Source organism: Protobothrops mucrosquamatus, unplaced genomic scaffold (assembly GCF_001527695.2).
Source record: "Protobothrops mucrosquamatus isolate PMUCROS unplaced genomic scaffold, P.Mucros_1.0 scaffold2581, whole genome shotgun sequence".
Taxonomy (NCBI): domain Eukaryota; kingdom Metazoa; phylum Chordata; class Lepidosauria; order Squamata; family Viperidae; genus Protobothrops; species Protobothrops mucrosquamatus.
The window spans coordinates 53,826-74,783 of NW_015388637.1; the positions used below are offsets into that span (position 1 = coordinate 53,826).

Genomic DNA, 20,958 nt, shown 5'->3' on the forward strand with positions numbered 1-20,958 from the left:
ATGGCTATCAAAGACACAATGAAGAAAAATGGATGTCTTTGCATTGAGGCATTGAATAAAATGGTTGAGAATATTTATTTGAATTCATTAGCAGCCAACTCCAGTGAACTCTTCACCCGCCAGAGGAAATCAGTCAATACTAGTTGAAGTTAACTCAGGAGTCGCTGGAAGACTTCAGTGCTAATGCTTGGAATACTCAAAGTAGTTGAAAACGTTCAGCAAAACCAAGATGGTTATGAGAGGTCCTTGGTGCTCTCCGAGTTTGGTTGTTTTCTTGCAGACGTTTCATTACCCAAATTAGTAACATCATCAGTGCTAATCCTAGCCCAGGGGTGTCAACCTGCCCACCCCAGCTGTGGCAAGGGGGAAAAAGTCATGATATGCTGCCACCCGTCACGTGGCGAGTTTGACACCACTGTCCTAGCCTATCCTAGCACTGATGATGTTACCTAGTTTGGATAATGAAACCTCTGCAAGAAAACAACCAAGCTCGGAGAGCAACAAGGAGTCTTCCTTTAACCCTGAGCTGCAAATGTTCTCCTTTATTGACAAGGTGGTCAGATATTATGTCTGATGACATAAGCATGAATTTACAAGAACAGTCTCGGTGAAATGATATCCATCAAGGCACAAACACTCAGTAAGCGACCGAGAAATATACTTCCCAAGTGAACACGGCTAGCATCAGGCCGCATAACTCTAGAGCAGGGGTAGGCAACCTTGGCTCTTTTATGACTCGTGGACTTCAACTCTCAGAATTCCTGAGCCAGCATGGCTGGCTCAGGAATTCTGGGAATTGAAGTCCACGAGTCATAAAAGAGCCAAGGTTGCCTACCCCTGCTCTAGAGCATTTCTTCCGGGGAAAGAAATATAACAATCCCCACCACGTTGGCGTTGGGACCTTTCCCGCTGGAATCTTTTCTTCGTTCAGCCCGCCCTCCTCCAGTGAGTTTCGCAATTGGTCCTCCGGAGAAACTGGAGCCGCCTTGCAAACGTGGCGGTCGGGCGGCTCCACCTTCAGCTAGACATCTCCTCTTAGCCAATCGCGCGAGGCGTAGTATTCAACGGCACGGGACTTCACCCGTTTGCAACCGCGTCGCTGAGTGGCTGGGAGGGGGATTCCAATGTCCAGTCCAAATTAGGCCGTTCATAGGCGTCTTTAAAGCGAGACTTTTGCAGCTGGACCAGTATTGCATCATGGGGGGCAGGAAAAACGGGGCGACCCCACGTTGAGTCTTTATGAGCGCGTGGCGCGAGAGAGGCGAGATCTGCTGGACTGGGAGGCAGCCCAAGCAAAGACACGTGTTAGATTCTACAAAGTAAAGAAGGTCCTCTCTCTCTCGGCGTGTATTGGAGACTCGAAAGTTTCTTCGGAGACAAACCTAACTTGGGCCGGAAGAAACCATGAGCCTGGGGAAAACGTCCAGCTCTCTCACGGTGGGGCTGATGCTAGTATTTTGCATCAGCAGGTCCTTCGGCGTCCCCACTTTCAGAAAGGAGAGAGTCGTGCGTCCCGATCCCGAACTCGGCAACCGGCAACACGAAGATAACCAGAGCTTCCAGTATGACCACGAAGCCTTTCTGGGCAAAGAAGATGCCAAAACTTTCGATCAACTTAGCCCTCAAGAAAGCCAGGAACGGTTGGGGTAAGATCCTCCTTATTTTACCAATATGGCATAAAAAGACGTTGATGAGAAGGGTGATTTAGAGAGGGTTTTTTTTTTCTCCAAGTAGGTACAGTGAAACAATAGTATTTTGCACGCCGACGGAGTTTAGCCACTCTGCTGTCAAAGCTAATAGTATTTTCCCTTTCCCGATAAACGCGCGGGAGCCAAAATTAGCTCTGCGAGGCGAAGAAATTTCTTACTGTGATGCCTTGGTAACGTGGCGGAGGGGAAGTTCCTAACAAACGCCTTGAATGAAAAATCAGTTTCATTCCTAGATCATACAGTATGTAATCTAGTTTTATATGGCAGATTCAAGTCCAGGATCAGCTCGTTGAAATGAAAAGGACTTTTGTTTGTTGTAGAAGAGGTTTTCTTTCTCTCTTTTTAAAAAAACTTTTAGAGGGCAACTTCCTTAATTTGTTGCAGCAGAAACAAGAGTCTTTCATGGGTGAGAGATATACCCAGTGCGTGGCAATTATGTATCTTGTGTTGGCAGATACATAAATTGTGGGGTGGGACCACAGACATAGTGCAAAACCTGTTGGGATTGACTGAAAAGAGTACAAAAATAAAACTTGATCAGTTTGTGTCCACTTCCAGTTCATGTTGCTGCAAGCTGGATATGAATAGGCAAGTCTGATTCTTAAGAAACCTAGCAACTAATAGAAATTGGTGGAAAACATTTCAGTGGCTTTAAGAAAGAAGTTGAAAGAGCAAAAGTAAAACAGTAACACCATAACAGAGCATGTGAACAGTTTGTTCACTGAAGGGTGTCACAGATGGGAGGAAGTCAAGCCCATGTTCACATGTATCCCATTTATTCCTCTTTTCTCCAAGAAACTTAAGTTTAGTCTTCCCATTTTATCTTAATGACAAATCTTCTGAGTGTTGAATAGAGAAAGCAGAGAGGTAGTTTTGAGATTACCCTTTGATTTGCTGTGGCTAAGCATGAACTAGAACAGGGGTGTCAAACTGCTGGTCCACGGGCCGGATGCGTCATGCTGAAACCGCGCCCACCCCAGCTCCAGCAATGGGGAAAAAGTCATGACACGTCATGACACGTGTGATGTTGCGAGTTTGACACCCCTGAACTAGAATATTCTCCAAATTTATACTCCTGTATAAATGAAGCAATATATCTCTTGCCTGGCCTAACTTTGTGATAAACTTGACTTTTCTGTCTGAGGCAGGCAAAGAGAATTGCTTTTTCTAGGCAAAATACAGTCTGTGATGGCTTCCCATATAACCTATTTTTCTTCCCCAGTTTTTTATCCCATCTATTCTCCCCAGACCTGGAATAGGAAAAGCTCTTATTATATGGCCATTGGGGGAGTGACAAATGTTAAAACATGCATAATGTCATGCATATATTTGTCCTGGTGTAAATATATCTTTGTGGCATTTGCATGAAGAACATAATTGCATGGGTGACATTTGGGGATCTTTGCTATTGGCTGAGGAAACAGCTTTCAACAATTGAAGTAAATGAAAACTTTGCTTTCTGGGAAGGTTCTTCAAGGTGTAGTGTTAGTGAGGGGAGACAAGGCCTTTCCTTCCCAATGTTGTAACTTCTCTTGAAGAATTGTCACCCTTTATTCAAAATAGCTCTCATTGATGTCAATAGATCCCCTTTTAAAGTCTAATTTCTAAGATGGGGGAGAGGAGAAGCAAGTGTGTGTAAATGAATAGAATAAAAGTGTGTGGTGTGGGGCTGGCAGTTGTGTCAACACTGTGTTTTGATGATGCCCACCTAGGATGTGGTCCAGGACAGTGTTGGTAGGGCTTCTGTGTTTGATGGAGCCACTTTAGACTTCAACCCAAATAGTTTCTCCAGTAACTGGGCCCAGACTTTGATAATGTCATTGAATCTTTTGCCATCTGGTTATTGAGATGGGTCACAGGTAAAGGTGAATCAGCTGGTTTCTGTCTTTCCACTTCAGTCTGAGATTCCTTCTATACTTGGTGAGTATTCTGCATTCAAAGCATCCATATGATATAGAGAAGCTGATATGACTTGCATCCCTGCTTGCTTGTACCTGGAGGCAGGTGCAGAAGACTTGGTCTTCTGTTGGGCATCTGAGGGGGATTCTAAACTATGGATGCTTTTTTTGTTGCAGAACAAAGTGACTTTATTCTGAGGTGGAAGTATGAGGTAGAAGTATGAGGTCTAGCTGCTAGCTTGAGGAGTTATACAATAGCTGCTGGATACAATAGCAAAGCAATCACCTGTTCTGCCTCCTACACTCATATATTCAGGGGAGAAGCTTGTTTTCCTCTCCTAGGCTTAAAGCTGGAATAAAACATTGTTCTTCTCCTATCTCTGCTTATACTTGTGTGAGAAGCTATAATAAGTATTCAGAGAGCCTTCATATAGTCCATCTTCTCTACCAGCCAAAGTTCTTCATCGTGGGAAGGATTCTGCATCCATTCAGCCAACTCTAGAATTCCATTTTATATTGCTTTTTATTTCATTTAGGAACATTAACTGTGTATATGAAGGTTTGCCATGCCATGGACAAATATCATGCCGTATTTGTCCATGTGACAAATATGGCATATTAACTGGTCCTTACAGTCTTGGAGAACGTTGTTCTCCTTTGAAAGAGAGTTCACAAGCACTGGTCAATATATTGATTGACAATCTGTCTTCACCGGCTACCTATAATATTAGTTTTTGTAAGCTCCACTGAACATTAAATTTCTTCACAACATTTTAATAGGTTATTCTACTTGCGTTTCATTTGCTTGAAACCAATAACAGTGGGGTTTTTTGCTCTTGCCAATTATTACTTTTTGTCCAATCATAGAAATATAGTTAGTGAAAGATTATCTAATTAATTTTTTTTGCTGTGACAAGTGCTGAATGACAAGCCCACTTGCACATGTAAGTCACAACTAGGTTTTTGGGAGAAGATTAGGCTGGAAAGTTTGCCCTGGCATTTAATGCTGTGTATGAAAAGTTAAACCTCTGTTTAGTGGACGGACCTTGATGCAATGGGCAAAATTCTTGTTATATTTGAATAATGGTAGAAATCAAGCTCAATATATAAATTGGTATAAATGAAGAATTTACATCACTTGTATACTGTAATATAATTGTCTTGCTACAATTTTACTGACAAAGAGGAGCAATAGACACTCTCTCCCATCAAGTGGTCTGTTAAATTAGGATTTCATTTGTGTATAACTATACTTTGGGTCATGGGAACCCCCAGATGCAGTCTAATCCAGATACAGATCTCTTTTTTTATTTATATCCTTCTGTGTATGGAGAAGGAGGTTGGAATTTGTATTTTGGCATTTTCTTGGCTTAGACAACACTTAACAAACTTGACTAAGTACTTATATGTAAGGTTGTGATTGGTATTTTTAAAACATGCTAGATTATCAAATCCCTACAAATTCAGTGGACAGATACCATCAGTTCAGATTTGCCAGATTTGATTCCTTTAGGGTTAACATGTGGCCTTTTACTTTGCTGTCATTCCATTCCTCTTTTTTTCCCGCCCTCACTGTCTGAGGAGTGGCTTAAAATGCCACGTAGGTTTTCTTGGAGAAGGCACAAGAGATTATTCCTAGAGAATAAGAATCTCTTGCATACATCTCCAGTTCTGCTGCTGCTGCCTGATCAGACAAATAGTTGAAAGCAAAGGTACAGTGAAATAGAGAGAAAGACCAAGGCAGGAGATGGGTAGAGACAGGGACTGTGAAATGTCATTTGTTTATAATGCAACCCTTCCTCAGAAATAGTTTGCAAGTCAGTCACAATGGATGGATTGCTCAAATATATTGTACTATAAATCAGATACCAATTTGGATGTTTATATATGATCTGGAAGGCAGATATGCATGAAGAAATTGTTGGTGCAAACAGCAGTGCTAAACAGCAGAGATAATATGCATTATAAAAGCTTTAGATAGGCATCACAATGGTTCCCATTCAGAAGATTCATTTTAAGCAAATATAACTGTAGAAGGCTAATAATAATAATAATAATAATAATAATAATAATAATATATAATAATATATAATAATAATAATAATAAAGTTGGAAGGGACCTTGGAGGTTATCTAGTCCAACCTCAGGCAGGAAACCCTATACCATTTCAGACAAATGGCTGTCCAGTTTCTTCTTAAAAACTTCCAGTGTTGGAGCATTCATCACTTCTGGAGGCAGGTTGTTCCACTGGTTAATTGTTCTAACTGTCAGGAAGTTTCTCCTTACTTCTAGGTTGCTTCTCTCCTTGATTAGTTTCCACCCATTGCTTCTCGTCCTGCCTTCAGGCGCCTTGGAAAATAGCTTGACTCCCTCTTCTTTGTGGCAGCCCCTGAGATATTGGAACACTGCTATCATGTCTCCCCTCGTCCTTCTCTTCATTAAACTAGACATAACCAATTCCAGCAGCCTTTCCTTATATGCTTTAGCCTCTAGTCCCCTAATCATCTTTGTTGCTCTTCTCTGTACTCTTTCTAGAGTCTCAACTTCTTTTTTACATCGTGGTGACCAAACTGGATGCCTTACCAAGGCATTGTAAAGTGGTATTAATACTTCACGTGATCTTGATTCTATCCCTCTGTTAATGCAACCTAGCACTGTGTTGGCTTTTTGGGCAGCTGCAGTATACTGCTGGCTCATATTTAAATGATTGTCCACTAGGACTCCGAGATCCCTCTCACAGTTATTTGTAGACAATTTGTAGAACAGTTACCTAGGATTATATGGATAGTAATGCAAATTCTGAAGAATATTTACTAAGATTCTAATTATCTGATTACTTTTCCCTTTATCTCAGCAAAATTGTTGATCGGATTGATGATGACAAAGATGGTTTTATCACAACAGAAGAACTGAAAAATTGGATTAAAAGGGTACAGAAACGTTATATCTTTGAAAATGTGGCTAAGGTCTGGAAGGATTATGATCTCAATAAAGACAATAAAATTTCATGGGAAGAATACAAACAAGCATCATATGGCTACTACTTAGGTAAGAAAATTCTAGGCATACAATAATTCAGCTGATTGGTTTACATTTATCAGCCCTAACACTGAACCTAATTCAGATGCAACAGAACAAGAATGAATGGTGAATGGATGGAAGATTAACCTAAAAACTAGCTAGTGCTAAAAAAATGCCTAAGAGCAATATAATTCCAATAGTGAATTATGTTCTTGGACTTTGGGAAAATATTGGAGTAAAAAGCACAATCATCAGCAATTCTGAATTCTAGCATTGTTTCTAAAAAAGGCTTATGGAACAATTCTTTTTTGGTTCTTTTCCAGAATAGTATGACCGGAAGTAAAGTATTTAGTAAAGTATTCTCTGATAGGAAATAACAGCTTAGTTCAAACCTAGATCCTATCAAACCCATTTTGGCATTTTACATTTTTGATAAATTTTATACAAAATATATCTGAGAATACTTGAATGCCAAAGAACATCTTGAGATTTTGGTGCAGAAAGATTCCAAATCTCCCTGAAGTATCCTGCTTTAATTCAGAATGTGTCCAAAACAAATGCAAATACTTTCTCCATATGAAAAGTGAGCCTTGTGTATATTAAATACCAGTTGAAATTAAGCCAAGGGTTACAGCCAGGCTGCATGTTATTGATATTTGTCTTTGATGTATTGAAGATTAAATTGCAAGAAAGCAGAAACTCACTTTTTTTGTAAATATAGGTAGACAAGATGCACAGGTAAGAAATGAATACAGAAAAGAAGAAATGGGCATTTGTCAATTTAATCTAAATGTAAATGAATCACTAAATGGGACTTTGGACACAGTTTTGAGTTCCAGAGGACATGGGCACCATTAAAGAGGGTGGGAGTAATATTCCTATATCCTTTGTTTCTGACTACATGTGCTTATTCAAGCATATCAGTTTTCTAGCCAACTTGACTCAGTGCATATTGTTATAAACAAGTAAAGATTTCTGTGTATAAGGTATACATGTCAACGCACAAATGCTTTTGCGTGTAAAAGAAAAGGGACTGCTTGGGCTATTTTCATTATACCATTGTTTTGACTAAAATGGTAATTAAGTCCTCTTAAAATACCTTCCTTCTGTTTAAAGTACATGGAAGTAGCAGCTGCTGCAACACTGATAGTATATACAAGGATGGGAAAGGGACGCAGCTATGTAGCTTTGTCAAAACATCTCTCTAGTAAATACAAAATGCTGTGGTTTTTATTGCGGGCTAAGGAAAGAATTACATTTTTTATTTGAAGAATATGGAACTATATATGTGTGTATGTACCACACTAGGTTCAAAGGTCTAATGGAAGAATTCCCATAGGCAGAATACTATATGGACGTATACCTTATGTAGGAGAGATTTAGAGATTTAGATTCTTGCATATCATTCCTAGGTATTTATTTATTCCTGCAATTTTAGTATTTAATTATTCCTGGTATTTAATTATTCCTGCAATTTTAGTTTGATTCATCTTATTCTAATAATTCCTTTTCTCTAGAGCATTCCAGAGAGTTCCAGGATGCCACAGAGCAACACAATTTTAAAAAAATGCTACCCAGAGATGAAAGAAGATTCAAACAAGCTGATCTGGATGGCGATTCAGAAGCAACTCGTGAGGAATTCACCGCTTTCCTTCACCCAGAGGAGTTTGAGCATATGAAAGACATTGTTGTTCTAGTAAGCTCTGGCATAGCCACCTTTATTCCTTTTGGGCTTTTCTTTGTTACATCGCTTTGAAAAGGCAAGGTTACATCTCTCAAGGCAAGGTTTCCTAGACAGTAATTACTGTTCTGTCCATCCAGAAGGAAAGCTGCTTTTAGGAATTAGGCTGCTAAAAAGTAGCCTCTCTCCCTAATTTCTGTGATACCTCTTGTGTGTTGATTAATTCTATCTGAAGATTGTTTAGTAGGAAGGTGGCAAACAGAGTCATAGACATGGACCAGTTTTGCCATAAATATTGTCTTGTTGAAGTATTCAACAAATACTTGATTTTATCACATACTAAAGCAACAACACTGAGGAAAAAATGCTTCTGTTGAATGTTTTAAAGTAGCATCCATTGAAAGTCAGAATAATGCAAACTTTGTGTTTTTCCCTACATTTATCAATGGCCAATCCTTTGCCTCCTATCTCTGACACATTACAGGGCCATTGTTGCTTGAATACTACAAAACTCGGCTATCTCATGATCCTTCAAATTAGCTGTAGAAATCAGGGTGTGGCTGCTTGCTATGGCATAATTTTACTTTACAAGAAACATAGGCAGTGCCTTATTGTGAATAATTCACATATGTTAAGCATCATTTGTAGCTTATTCAATTAACCATAATTAAACAGTTGGCTGGTTTCACACTCTTACATTTAACAAAATGAAATAAACCAGTGGTTTTCAACCTCACCATGGACCCCCCTTAAATATCTTTTGTGGCCATGGACCATGGTATCAGACCACCAAGACTTAACTCAAGATTTAAATCGTAACATTTTTTCAAGCTTTCATGGACCCCTGTGACGATACCATGGCCCCCAGGGTTCTGTGGACTACAGGTTGAGAACCCCTGAGATAAACCATTCCAATGTGTGATGTCAAGCTATGCATAATCAGCCATTGGCCTAATTAAGTGATGTCAAGACCAGCTTTTTCCAGCCTGATGTCATCCAAGTGTTGTCTATAGCTTCCAAAATTCCTTAGTTTTTTCTCTTTCTTTCTTTCTTTCTTTCTTTCTTTCTTTCTTTCTTTCTTTCTTTCTTTCTTTCTTTCTTTCTTTCTTTCTTTCTTTCTTTCTTTCTTTCCTTCCTTCCTTCCTTCCTTCCCTTCCTTCCTTCCTTCCTTCCTTCCTTCCTTTTTCCTTCCCTTCCTTTCTTCCTTCCTTCCTTCCTTCCTTCCTTCCTTTCTTTCTTTCTTTCTTTCTTTCTTTCTTTCTTTCTTTCTTTCTTTCTTTCTTTCTTTCTTTCTATACTGAGATTTGCGCTTAAGCTCTTTCTGCAGTATGTACTGAACCGCAGGCCTACTGCTCTTTCTAAGCCTTAGAAACTGTGTTTGCTATTCCTAACCTGGAAGGTTGCAGTAGTATTAGTCACATTGATTTATTAATGACCTGATACTTAATTTACTAAGCAGCCTTTGAAAGTATATACTGCATTTTCATTTATATGATATCTCCAGAGAAATATTACAGAAGCCCCTGTAGCCAATTCCTGTGCACAAAGAAGATTCCAAGGTAAAACATACTCTGCATGTATGTTCAGGAAAAGTATTTAGATGATTTAAAATTATGTTTATTGTATGTTTTATTTTAAAAAAAAAAGGCTCTATTGCTCTTGGTGTAAACAGCCTTTCCCAGACTGTTCCTTTCCAAATATTTTAGATGTCAACTCTCATAATTCCTAGCAAGTACTCAATAGGCCAAGCTGGCTGAAGTTTATGGAAGTCAAGACCACTGGAGGGCTTCACATTGGGAGATGCTGATGTAAAAGGACAGCTGAAAATGAAAGATTTATAAGCAGTTTGCAGAAAATCCCAGTCATCTTTGTACTGACAGCTTTTTTCCCCTTATTGTGACAGGAAACACTGGAGGACATAGACAAAAATGAAGATGGTTTTGTGGATCAGGATGAATACATTGGTATGCTATGGCATGGAGAACTCTACTATTTGTTATAAATGTGATTTCTTTTTGTATAAATTTATGATTTTTACTGAAACTTTTAAAGTGAAATCTAATACAAAGTAATATAATGTAAGGAAGAAAAAAAGAAAAAGCCGAAAGTTCAAGAAAAGAGAAAAATTGAATAAAAATAGAAAGAAGGAAAAATATATGCTGTGAGCCGCCCTGAGTCCCATGGGGAGAAGGGCGGCATATAAGTTAAATAAATAATAATAATAATAATAATAATATGAAGAATCATATTCCTTTCTGTAATCTATCCTCTTTAATCCTCAAAACCATAAAACACAAGTTCATTTTTATAATATTTTGCAAAATGTCCATAAGATACTTCTACTCACCAATAACTGCAGATAATGTATTTTCTATAATCAAAGAAAACAATTTATTCATTTCAGCAATATATGTGAACTTCACCAATCATTCCTCCGTTATGGACAATGTTGAATCTTTTCATCTTGGTGCATGTATTAATCTCGTCACACTAATCATATATTGACATAATCTCCCATGACATTTTTCTAACTCTTCTCCCGTTAGTCCTAAGTTCTGACTTAAATTGAATACCGGTCTTTAACATCCTCTATATCAAAGTTTGTATTTGAATTCATTTTTTTAGCTTTTATTCATGTCCACCAAACATGATAAAATGTTCCTTCATGTTTACATTTCCAACATTCATTTGAAGCACTATTATATATTCTAAATCAGACATGTCAAACTCGCGATGTCACAGGACGTCGCGCGACGTATTGGAACTTTTCCCCCATTGCCGGCAATGGGGTGGGCGCGGTTTCCTCATGACGCGTCTGACGCACGGACCGGCAGTTTGACACCCCTGTTCTAGATTATTTCTCTGGTGTCATGTACCAATGATACATTGTTGAATACAAATTCTCTTTTAGATCAAAACACAGTATAAATTTCAACTTTTAACCATTTATTTTCCCGTCAATTCATCTATATATTATAACCAAAAGTTTTATCATACATTCTTTAATCTGTTTTTGTATGTTTCTAATTTCAACAAAAGTTTATATATATTTTAGGAATTATATGTTTATTATCAGTACGCAAATATATTTCAAATTCTATCTTCTAGCTCATACTATAAGTCATTTTATCCATTTTACATCTTTCAGATAACTATAAATGGGGAAACCATTGACAACTATATCCTTCTGCTTTTCATTGCTCTCTTGATTTAATTTTAAATTTGCCTTGGTAGTTTTCCAATGAGTTCCGGTATGCCAACTACTTTTTTTGCCTGCTTATTCTCCTCCCTTAACTTATTAATTTGTTTTAAATCTTGACTCCTATAATTTTCTAATCTTGTCTTACGTCTTTTATTCAATACCTCCAGAACCATAATGAGCAAAAATAGAGACAGTGGATATTCTTGCCTTGTCCGTTTTTGAATCTCACAAGATTTTGTTATTCTCCATTAACAATTACTTGTGTTTTCTGAGAAATACAGGTCAATCTTATATGTTTAATAAAATTATCTCCAAGCTTCATATGTTCCAGAACTGTAAACAAACAAACAAAAAAAGAAATTCAATTCAAATTATCAAAGGCTTTCTCTGCATTTGGAATATCAATGCAGCTTGCTTTTCATTATGTTGCCTTAAAATAGTTCAAAATATTGAAAACATTTCTAATATTATCTTGTAGTTGTCTTTTAGGTGTAAATCCATATTGATCTTCATAAAAAGATCCTTAAAATAAATATGATTTCTTATGGCCAGTTTGGGTAGTCTTCTCCCAAGTTAGACGCTGCACATAGATTGGTAGTGAGGCTGCATGTTCTGGCTGTAAGTACTGGGTATCAGTCATGTTCTTTCTTAGAATCTACTTGAAATCTACAGTAGATGCAAGCCTAATACTTGCATAGAATTTTCGTGGATAAAAACCCCAAACCATATTTAATATTCATAGAAACTGGAAATCAGCTAAAGAGCTCAAGTGTCTTTGCTGATTGTGCATCAGCATTTGTTCAGTTCAGAAGTACAATAAACACACTTGATAGGAAAGGCATCATGTGAATTTTGACTTCCTATTATCTATCAGTTTAGGGAAAAGATTGTTACCATTTCCTTTCTTGTTAGATAACTCAGAAATATAGGAAAAGTACAGATAGTTTTGACTCATGACCATTTGTTTAACGGCAATTCAGAGTTACTCCAGGCTCAGAAAAAGTGACTTAACGACCATTCTTAAAATTACGTTTACTATTATTGCAATGGCTTGCAGTCAAATGATCATGATTTGTTACCTTCTCAGTTGGCTTCTGACAAGCAAAGTCAATTGGGAAAGCCAGATTCGTTAACAACAGTGTGATTCGCTTTTTTTCTTGTTTTTTGTATGTTGAAAAAAACTTTTTATGATGATTTTTGATATTTGTTGCATATCTTAGTTCATTCTGAGCCTTAGCCTTAAATAAAGATGAAGCCCACTTTTTTTGTTAGCTATAGATTTAATTACAGATCAGAGCAGCAAAGAGCAAATAAGGAGAAACGTGATTTACAGAAAGTGTGAAATATTTAAGCATGTACATGGATGGATTTCTGGGTTGTCCTTCAAGGAGCAGTTACATTATCAATACAAGAGTACGATGATAAAAGGAGTGTGAAACTACCATGCAAATAACATAAGAGCCTATGCAAAGCAGAATCTGAGAATCATTACACTGAAGTCTCTTCCCCCTTCCCGCCCCCACCCCCATCCCTCCTATCTGATGCCAGCAGAAGTTCACATCTATTCTTGACTTTTTAACGGGCTATAAAACAAATTTTCTCCAATCTTAGGAGCTGAATCCAATTTCTACAAACTATAATCAGTATATTAATGAAGATGTAACACTAAACCATAAAAAAAAGAAATGATGAAAAATTATGTTGGAAGACGTAATTGCATGGACCACTTCTAATGCCTTTGCCATAAGTTGCCTACATAGGTCTTCAATTCATATTATTTTCCAACCTAGTGTTCTCTTCTTTATTAATATTGGTTTCTATGAGTTTTATTGACCCCCAATTCTTCAAGATCAGGTTGATTGGCGTTTTTCTTTTGCAGAATATGATTTCTCCCCCCCCCCCATGAATAAACCTATTATAAAAAAAATGGGTTCAGTAGGTCCTGTGATATAGGGAGAGAAGGGAAGGGGATCATTAAAAAAAACCTGAAATTACCTTTAGCCTAACAACTATCTCATAGTCTTGTACATTATTTAATTTTAATCATTGGGCACCTGTTTATATAAGCTTGATTGGAAGTTTATTGCCATGATTTATGTGGTTTATTGGTTGGATTTTCATACTGATATTTTGGGTGACTGTAATGCATTTGCTTTTGTATAATCATGAATGATTGGGAAATATGCCTGTATAGAAATACAGTAAATAAATAAAGGCAGGATACATTTTTTTCTCTAGTACAGAATCTTAGGTTTTTACATACTATTTCTTATTTCCAGCTGACATGTTTGCACATGAAGATGGGGGACCTGAACCAGACTGGGTGGTAACGGAACGTGAACAGTTTGCAGATTTTCGAGATCTAAATAAGGATGGGAAGATGGATAAAGAGGAGATTCGACACTGGATTCTTCCAAAAGATTATGACCATGCACAAGCCGAAGCAAGGCATTTAGTTTATGAATCGGATGTAGATAAGGTATTTAGGGTTTTTTTGTCCCCACAGGTGTCATGTTAGCGTATTGGTTTGATTCAACTTTGTGCAACCAGAACTTTAAGATTTAATAATTCTGGTAAGATGTTTATTTTTTAAAAATGCATCATTTGAATGAGTACCTTGTTGTCATTAGCTAATCTTTCAGAAAATGCCTGAAAAAAGTATATATATATATATAAAGTTTACAACTGTGAGCCTAATGTGGATTTTTAACATTTATTCTAATCCAAAGATTGATGTGTCCTCTTGTATGCATAGTATTCTATACAGCAGTGATGGCGAACCTTTTAGAGACCGAGTGCCCAACTGCAACCCCAAACCCACTTATGCATCGTTGAGTGCCGGGTGGGTGTGGCCCATTGGGTGGGTGTGGCCCATTGGGTGGGCGTGGCTGCGGTGGTAACAGCAGATTGGGTGGGACTAAAAAGTTCAATCAATCAATTCCAACTTTGCAAGATCTTTTTTTCCCCCGAGAAGTTGGAATTGACTGATTGATTGAACCCTTTTTTTTTTTTTTGCACACAGCGGCGGAGGCCTAAAGCGAAAATGTTTTATAAAACCCAGCTGAAGGCCTAGGACTGGGGTGATGGCGCGCATGCCCACAGAGAGGGCTCTGAGTGCCGCCTCTGGCACCCGTGCCATAGGTTCGCCACCACTGCTATACAGTAAAATCACAGTTCAGAATAGTGGAAGCACCTGAGTGTGCATTTGTGATGAAGTCTTCAGATAAGATTCCACTGAATATGAATGGCTACAAATGGTCAACTGGACGCAGCTCATCTTCAGCTGTTCCCAGGCTCTTCCAGAACATCACTATTTGGCCTCTTCTTATTACAGCATGGAGATTCCTATGGTCCCCTTGAGCAGGATAGGATTTTCTGCCAGCAGAATGTACCTCTACTTCAAATATAGCTTCGGATACAAGTTAAAAATTATAAGTGTTTTCTAAAGTTTTTTGGATCAAGAAAGCAAAATTTAGATTATTTTTTCACACCAATAATTTATTTTCCCAATTGTTTTGCTGCTTTTGCAAACGAATGCCTACTGATACCTCTTTTTGTACATTGTTCTTTTTATTTGGCCTAAAGCATTGACGCTCACATATAGGCTTTATAAATAAAGGGGTTTATATAGAGGCATGAATAAATACCAATCCAAGTTCTTATACCAGAGTCTGGATTTTTAAAACAAAGAGGAAAAATTGACTAGAATGGAAAATAGCTGTGTGTGTTGGTTATTTGTAGCTATTTTTCTAACCAGCTATTTTTTTTCCTTGCAGGATCAGAAGTTAACCAAACAAGAGATTCTAGATAATTGGCGCATGTTTGTTGGAAGTCAGGCTACAAATTATGGAGAAGACCTCACAAAGAATCATGATGAGCTATAATATTTTTTGAAAAGCAAATATATCAGAGACTTATGTCTGAATTGCCTGTAGAAGACCAGAATAACAGTGGTCATTATGGCAAATTAATTTTGCACCAGTATATACTTTCTAACAAAAAGCAATTCTGTTAATACCATTGAATGCCACAGATGTCACTTCTTCTAAATGCGTATTTTAATGAATTCATTGTAACTTAGGGAGTGAATTTTCCATTTGTAGCTTTACATACTTTCACTTCAATCCTAAATATGTAAACTTGGATTTATCACTAAAATCAGTGAGATTTAACTAGTGAAACAGACTAAGATAGCCAGCCTCCCATCTTACTACTTAACATGTAGTACATCATACTGTGTGTGGAGGGTTGAATAATTCAGTGCTCTTCCGTGGTATAGCCAAACCCCATATTTCAAAGAATATGGAGTCTACCAAATGTGTTGGGGTACAACTCATCGCCAATCCACATGACTAACGGTAGATGAAAAGCTTGGCTTTCATCCCTGCCATGTAGGGATTTCTTTGATGTCAGAATGTTTCAAATGTTTTAGCTCATGTATAATGAAGTGGTAGAAGCATCGTATAAGGCTACGTCACATGAAATATGCTATCATCAGGATGCATTGCTCAGGATTTCAGCGATAGGTCTCTACTCAGAACCAAGATCTCATTGCAGAAGGTTACACAACTCATAATGCCTTTGACAGAGAAATGATCGGCCCTGTCATTTCTGAGGGTTATTGCAAAGGGACCATCACCTAGAACTCATTCCCTTCTGGACTGATGAGAATGTGTGGAGTGGGATGTATATTTTTTTATACAAAAAGCTCCAGTATTTTCATAAGGAAGAAAATACATATGTTACATAGTTTTTCTATTTTTTTTCTTCTAAGATGGGCAGGCATTCTTAGAGACCAATTCTCATATTTCTTTCTAATGGAAATTGTAGTTTTAAAACGTCTGAAAGGCCCCAGATTGCCCTCACTGTTCAAAGATGTAATTTATGGGTTGTATGTCTGTTTCATTTTGAAAATTCTTAACAGCAGAAAAGGTGCTCATTTTCCATCTTCATTTGCTCCTTACAAGGAAGTATATTGGTACTGACTAATATGAAAGACAAAAGTACCACAGGGAAGGAGAATTTGTACACATCTCCTTTGAGTATTTGCTATTGGAGAAGACTTGAGCACAGGCCGCTATCTTGATGTGGGATCTTGTGAGGTAAATTGCCACTTTTAGATTTTTGCTCTTGACTTTTAACTTACTGTATGTCATACGGCATACAAGCTTTTCCAGTATTTTTGCCTTTATGGACCAGAAGCCACGAACAATAAATACTTTGGTTTTAAAATCCCAAAAGTGGAATTTAAGAAGGCATCATTCTAAATACTTTTTTTTCTAATACAATTAGTGACTGCCTGTGGAAAAAACACCTTTCTTGATAATTCATTTTCTGACAAAATTCAATCTGATGTGAATGGGGAAACCACATACAAGTTGTAGGCTGCAACAAGATAAATTGCAGCTTTTTCCAACTTGACATTCTCCACATGCTTTGGACTATAGCTCACATTATCTACAAGCATGAGGAGAAACTAACTGGAAATTTATGAAGTAGTCATAATACCTCTGGAGGCACCAGTCTGAGAAAGACTGGAGTACCATGGGCTTTGTTCCACACAATGCTAAGTTATAATTTGGCTTGTTTCTGCCTTAGCATGTTATGAAAAACATGGATTGTAGGTCAGCTTAATATAGAAACCCGAGTATTGTGGTTTAATCAATCATGGGCTTAATGTTATGTGAATCCAGATGATTCTGGATAGCTATATTCCTGCAGTGCATCATGTCAATTGCTGCTATTGTTCAGGAGTAATAGTTTTTATTCTGCATAGATGACAAAGATTGAACTAGCTTTTTTCAGAAGGTAGCTGGCTGTATCTTAGGGGAGGATACACCATGTCAGACATGGAAAAGGGGTTGCCATAATAGCATTCCATGCACTGTCCTTTCCTAGTGGAGGAGAAAATCCCAGTCACTTATTGGGAAAAACGGCACAGTTTGCCTTTGTAGAACGAGAAGTGAATGCACTGCTCTTAATATCCGAATGATAGAATGGCTCCTAGGCCCTGGCACAATGTGTGATCTCTGTTGGGAAAAACTAATCCCATACTTAATTTACCTGGGAATGCTATTGATGACATGCAAGAACTCAGACTTTATCTCTGCTGCCAACTAGTGGTCATCTAAATTGTTGCAGCCCAGATATGCCACATAGTACCACAAAAATGGCAGCATATGATTAAAACAGTTTTTAAAGAGTGGCTTACATGGCATTCTTGGGGAAGTACCAGTAAATATATGCTCTACCAAGGTGAAGAAATTATTTGGGATATACAGTATACATAATCCAACTTTACACCACCTTTATCCTTGCATATTCTCCTCTGGCCTGTGCCAAGCTGTTCATTTTCAGGCTTCAATTGTCAGAATTTCCATGAACAAATATAGTCTTTGATGATGCTGTTTGGGATTTCTGGAAGCTGTAAGTATAATATATCTGAAGAACATTAGATGGGAAAGATATTAATGTTTGGAACCAAAGAATAATGGAGGGAAATTTGACAAAATTTACAAACTTTCTTAAAAAATACTTTCAGTTCTTATGAGTAGCTTGAAGTGATATTTAGGATGTTAAAATGGAAATCAATAAAAATCCTAACTACAGCAATCTTGAAACATTTTGATATTTCAGGATGCTTTTTTATATACTCAAATAACTGTAAAATAGACCAACGGTGCTGGGTTTAAAATGAAACACTATTTAATGAAATCAAAGCTTTGCTAGGTGATAAGCCTAAGCTTAATCAATCAATCAATCAAAAAGGATTTTAATGGAGCTTGACTGTTCCAGAGATGTTTGTCTTAGTAATATCATTAAAATCCAATTATGATAAATGCTACAAAATGTTACGGTAATACTATGTCATATAGTATTATTTATCTTCTTAGTATGAGAAAATATTAATTGCTGAGAACCAAGATTCATTCCTGCAATATAGAAATCCATTTTGTGTGTTTCTCATCAGTTACTTCAGATTTTTTTCTTCATTAATGGATTTTTGTATCTGCAGTTTCTCTGTCAACACTATTGTGACACAGATCTTCCATTAACTAAATGCTTTACTTATGGCAGTGTCATAACACACCAAAGAAACCTCTTCTTTCTTCAATACATAGAATGTTTTTAAGAATTAGTATGCATTAACATTTTTGTTATTAGGACTTACCAAATTTAATTGGCTAATACCTATTGTCTTAAAACCCCACATGCATCAGCCATTTCCAATCAAAGTAGTATTTCTCCTACACAGGATAGAGAAAATACTGTACATATTTTTATATAAGGACTATCTCCATACTTTATACTATGCTCTATACAAGCTGAGCTTATTCTTACTGACATCACTAGTAAGTTCATAATGTTATAAGAGAGAGACATAACTCACTGTGATCACAAACAATAAGTAAACATACAATTTATTTGGAACTTTTGTCCTATGTTTACTTGAAACCCTCCCCCCCCCCAAATGTGTACATGGAATAAAGCTTCTAACATAAATTGCTGCAGATGCAAATGTATTTGTTCATATAAATGGGTTGGTTGGTTGGATGGAAGATAGGTAGGTAGATAGATAGATAGGCAGGCAGGCAGGCAGGCAGGCAGATTCATCTAGAGTCACTAGTCTTTGTATAAAAATTGTTACTTAGAAGATACAGTATGCCTGTTCACGCTGCTCTTGTCCTTTATGAGCTTTTATCATAAATCAAATACATCCCTATGTGTAAGAGAACCCTGGCTTTAGTGATGTGCTAATCTCAAATTTTCATTGTTTTAAATAGAATAGAAATAGAATAGAGTAGAGTAGAGTAGAATAGAATAGAGCTGGAAGGGACCTTAGAGGCCTTCTAGTTCAACCCCCTGCTCAAGCAGGAGATCCTATACCATCTCAGACAAGTGACTGTCTAGCCTCTTTTAAAAAACCTCCAGTGATGGAGCACCCACGATTTCTGGGGGCAAGCTGTTCCACTGGTTAATTGTCCTCACTGTCAGGAAGTTTCTCTTTAATTCCAGGTTGCTTCTCTCTTTGATCAGTTTCCAACCATTGTTTCTCGTCCTTCCCTCTGGTACTTTGGTGAATAACGTGACCCACTCTTCTTTGTGGCAGCCCCTCAGATACTGGAGTACTGCTATCATGTCTCCCCTGTTTCTTCTTTTCTTTAGACTAGCCAAACCCAAGTTCCGCAGCCGTTCTTCGTATGTTTTAGTCTCCAGGCCTTTGATCATAGAGGCAGACTCTTAAAGATAGTCTGGAAATTTCAGCTGGCACAGAATGTGTGGTGAGTAGTTCTACATAATCCTCACTTGAAGAACTTCACCATTTGCCAGCTACCCTCTGAAAATATTCAGAAAAACGTCTTCAAATGTTCATAATGGTGTATAAAGCCTGAACAGTTTAATCCCAAGATATTTATAGGACAACATCCTCCTGTGTTAGTCTGATCTTCATTCTTGCAGTTGATAGCAATGGTTTTCTCTGCAATGGCAGGTCATATGGTATTATAGAATAAATTGCCTCTGGAACTGAAACAAGCCCACCCTGTATTACTGTTCAGGAGTTAAAGTCTTAGTACTGGTTATGTTTTTGAAGTTTTTTATTTTGTGATTTTTTTTTTTTAAAAAAAGGCTTCTCCAGAACTATAATGAAATGAGAGGGCAGCAAATAAAATGTCCAAAGAAAGGCCTAGGACTCTTTTTAATTTGTAGATGCCATACTTTAAAGCAGGGGTAGTCAACCTTGGCTCTTTTATGACTTGTGGACTTCAACTCCCAGAATTCCTGAGGAATTCTGGGAGTTGAAGTCCACGAGTCATAAAAGAGCCAAAGTTGACTACCCCTGCTTTAAAGCATTTTCATAAAACCTTGTAAAAGAGGGCAATCACTGCGGACAAACTTGCAGAGTTTCTTATCTGTTTTTCTTTAGCCACTTGTTCCACTTATAGATACTAGACACATAGTAACATGTGGAATCCTTAATGCTCTCTGAGCTTGGTTGTTTGTTTGCAGACATTTCATTATCCAACTGGGTAACATCATCCCTGAGTCAGTATGGTGCTTACTGCCTATTTATATACAGTAGCTTGCCCTGCCAGTTTTGGTGGGGGTGTGGTTTTCTCCTTGGTGGTTTCTTGATTAGGGTATTGTTTCTTTCCTACCTGATTGCCTGATGTTAATCCTTGCTTATCTGGCTTTTGGTTGCTGGAGGGAATGTGTTCTGGTCTTTTATTTTCAGTAACAAAAGGCTGCATGTTTTGTCACTTCATACTGTATGTTGCAGACAGAATTAGCATCGCTAGTTGTATCAGTGAGAATTGAAACATAAAGCAATATTTGACTTTACGGCTATGCCTGCTGGGGAATGGACATGGGGACATATCTGGTAACTCTAATTCAACCAGAATAATCCTTGATGGTAAAGATATAGTGCTGCATTGCCCAGATCAC

At 37.6% G+C, this 20,958-nt stretch overlaps 1 protein-coding gene across 1 annotated transcript; it reads left to right on the forward strand.

Annotated features, from left to right (window-relative positions):
- The first annotated feature begins 1,089 nt into the window (after window positions 1-1,089).
- Window positions 1,090-19,014, forward strand: LOC107295943 (reticulocalbin-1). The gene is made up of 6 exons (XM_015825277.1): window positions 1,090-1,646; window positions 6,462-6,655; window positions 8,146-8,324; window positions 10,213-10,273; window positions 13,791-13,990; window positions 15,288-19,014. Exons 1-6 carry the CDS (start codon window positions 1,405-1,407, stop codon window positions 15,393-15,395), a joined length of 984 nt encoding a protein of 327 aa, XP_015680763.1. The 5' UTR covers window positions 1,090-1,404; the 3' UTR covers window positions 15,396-19,014.
- Window positions 19,015-20,958: the final 1,944 nt, after the last annotated feature.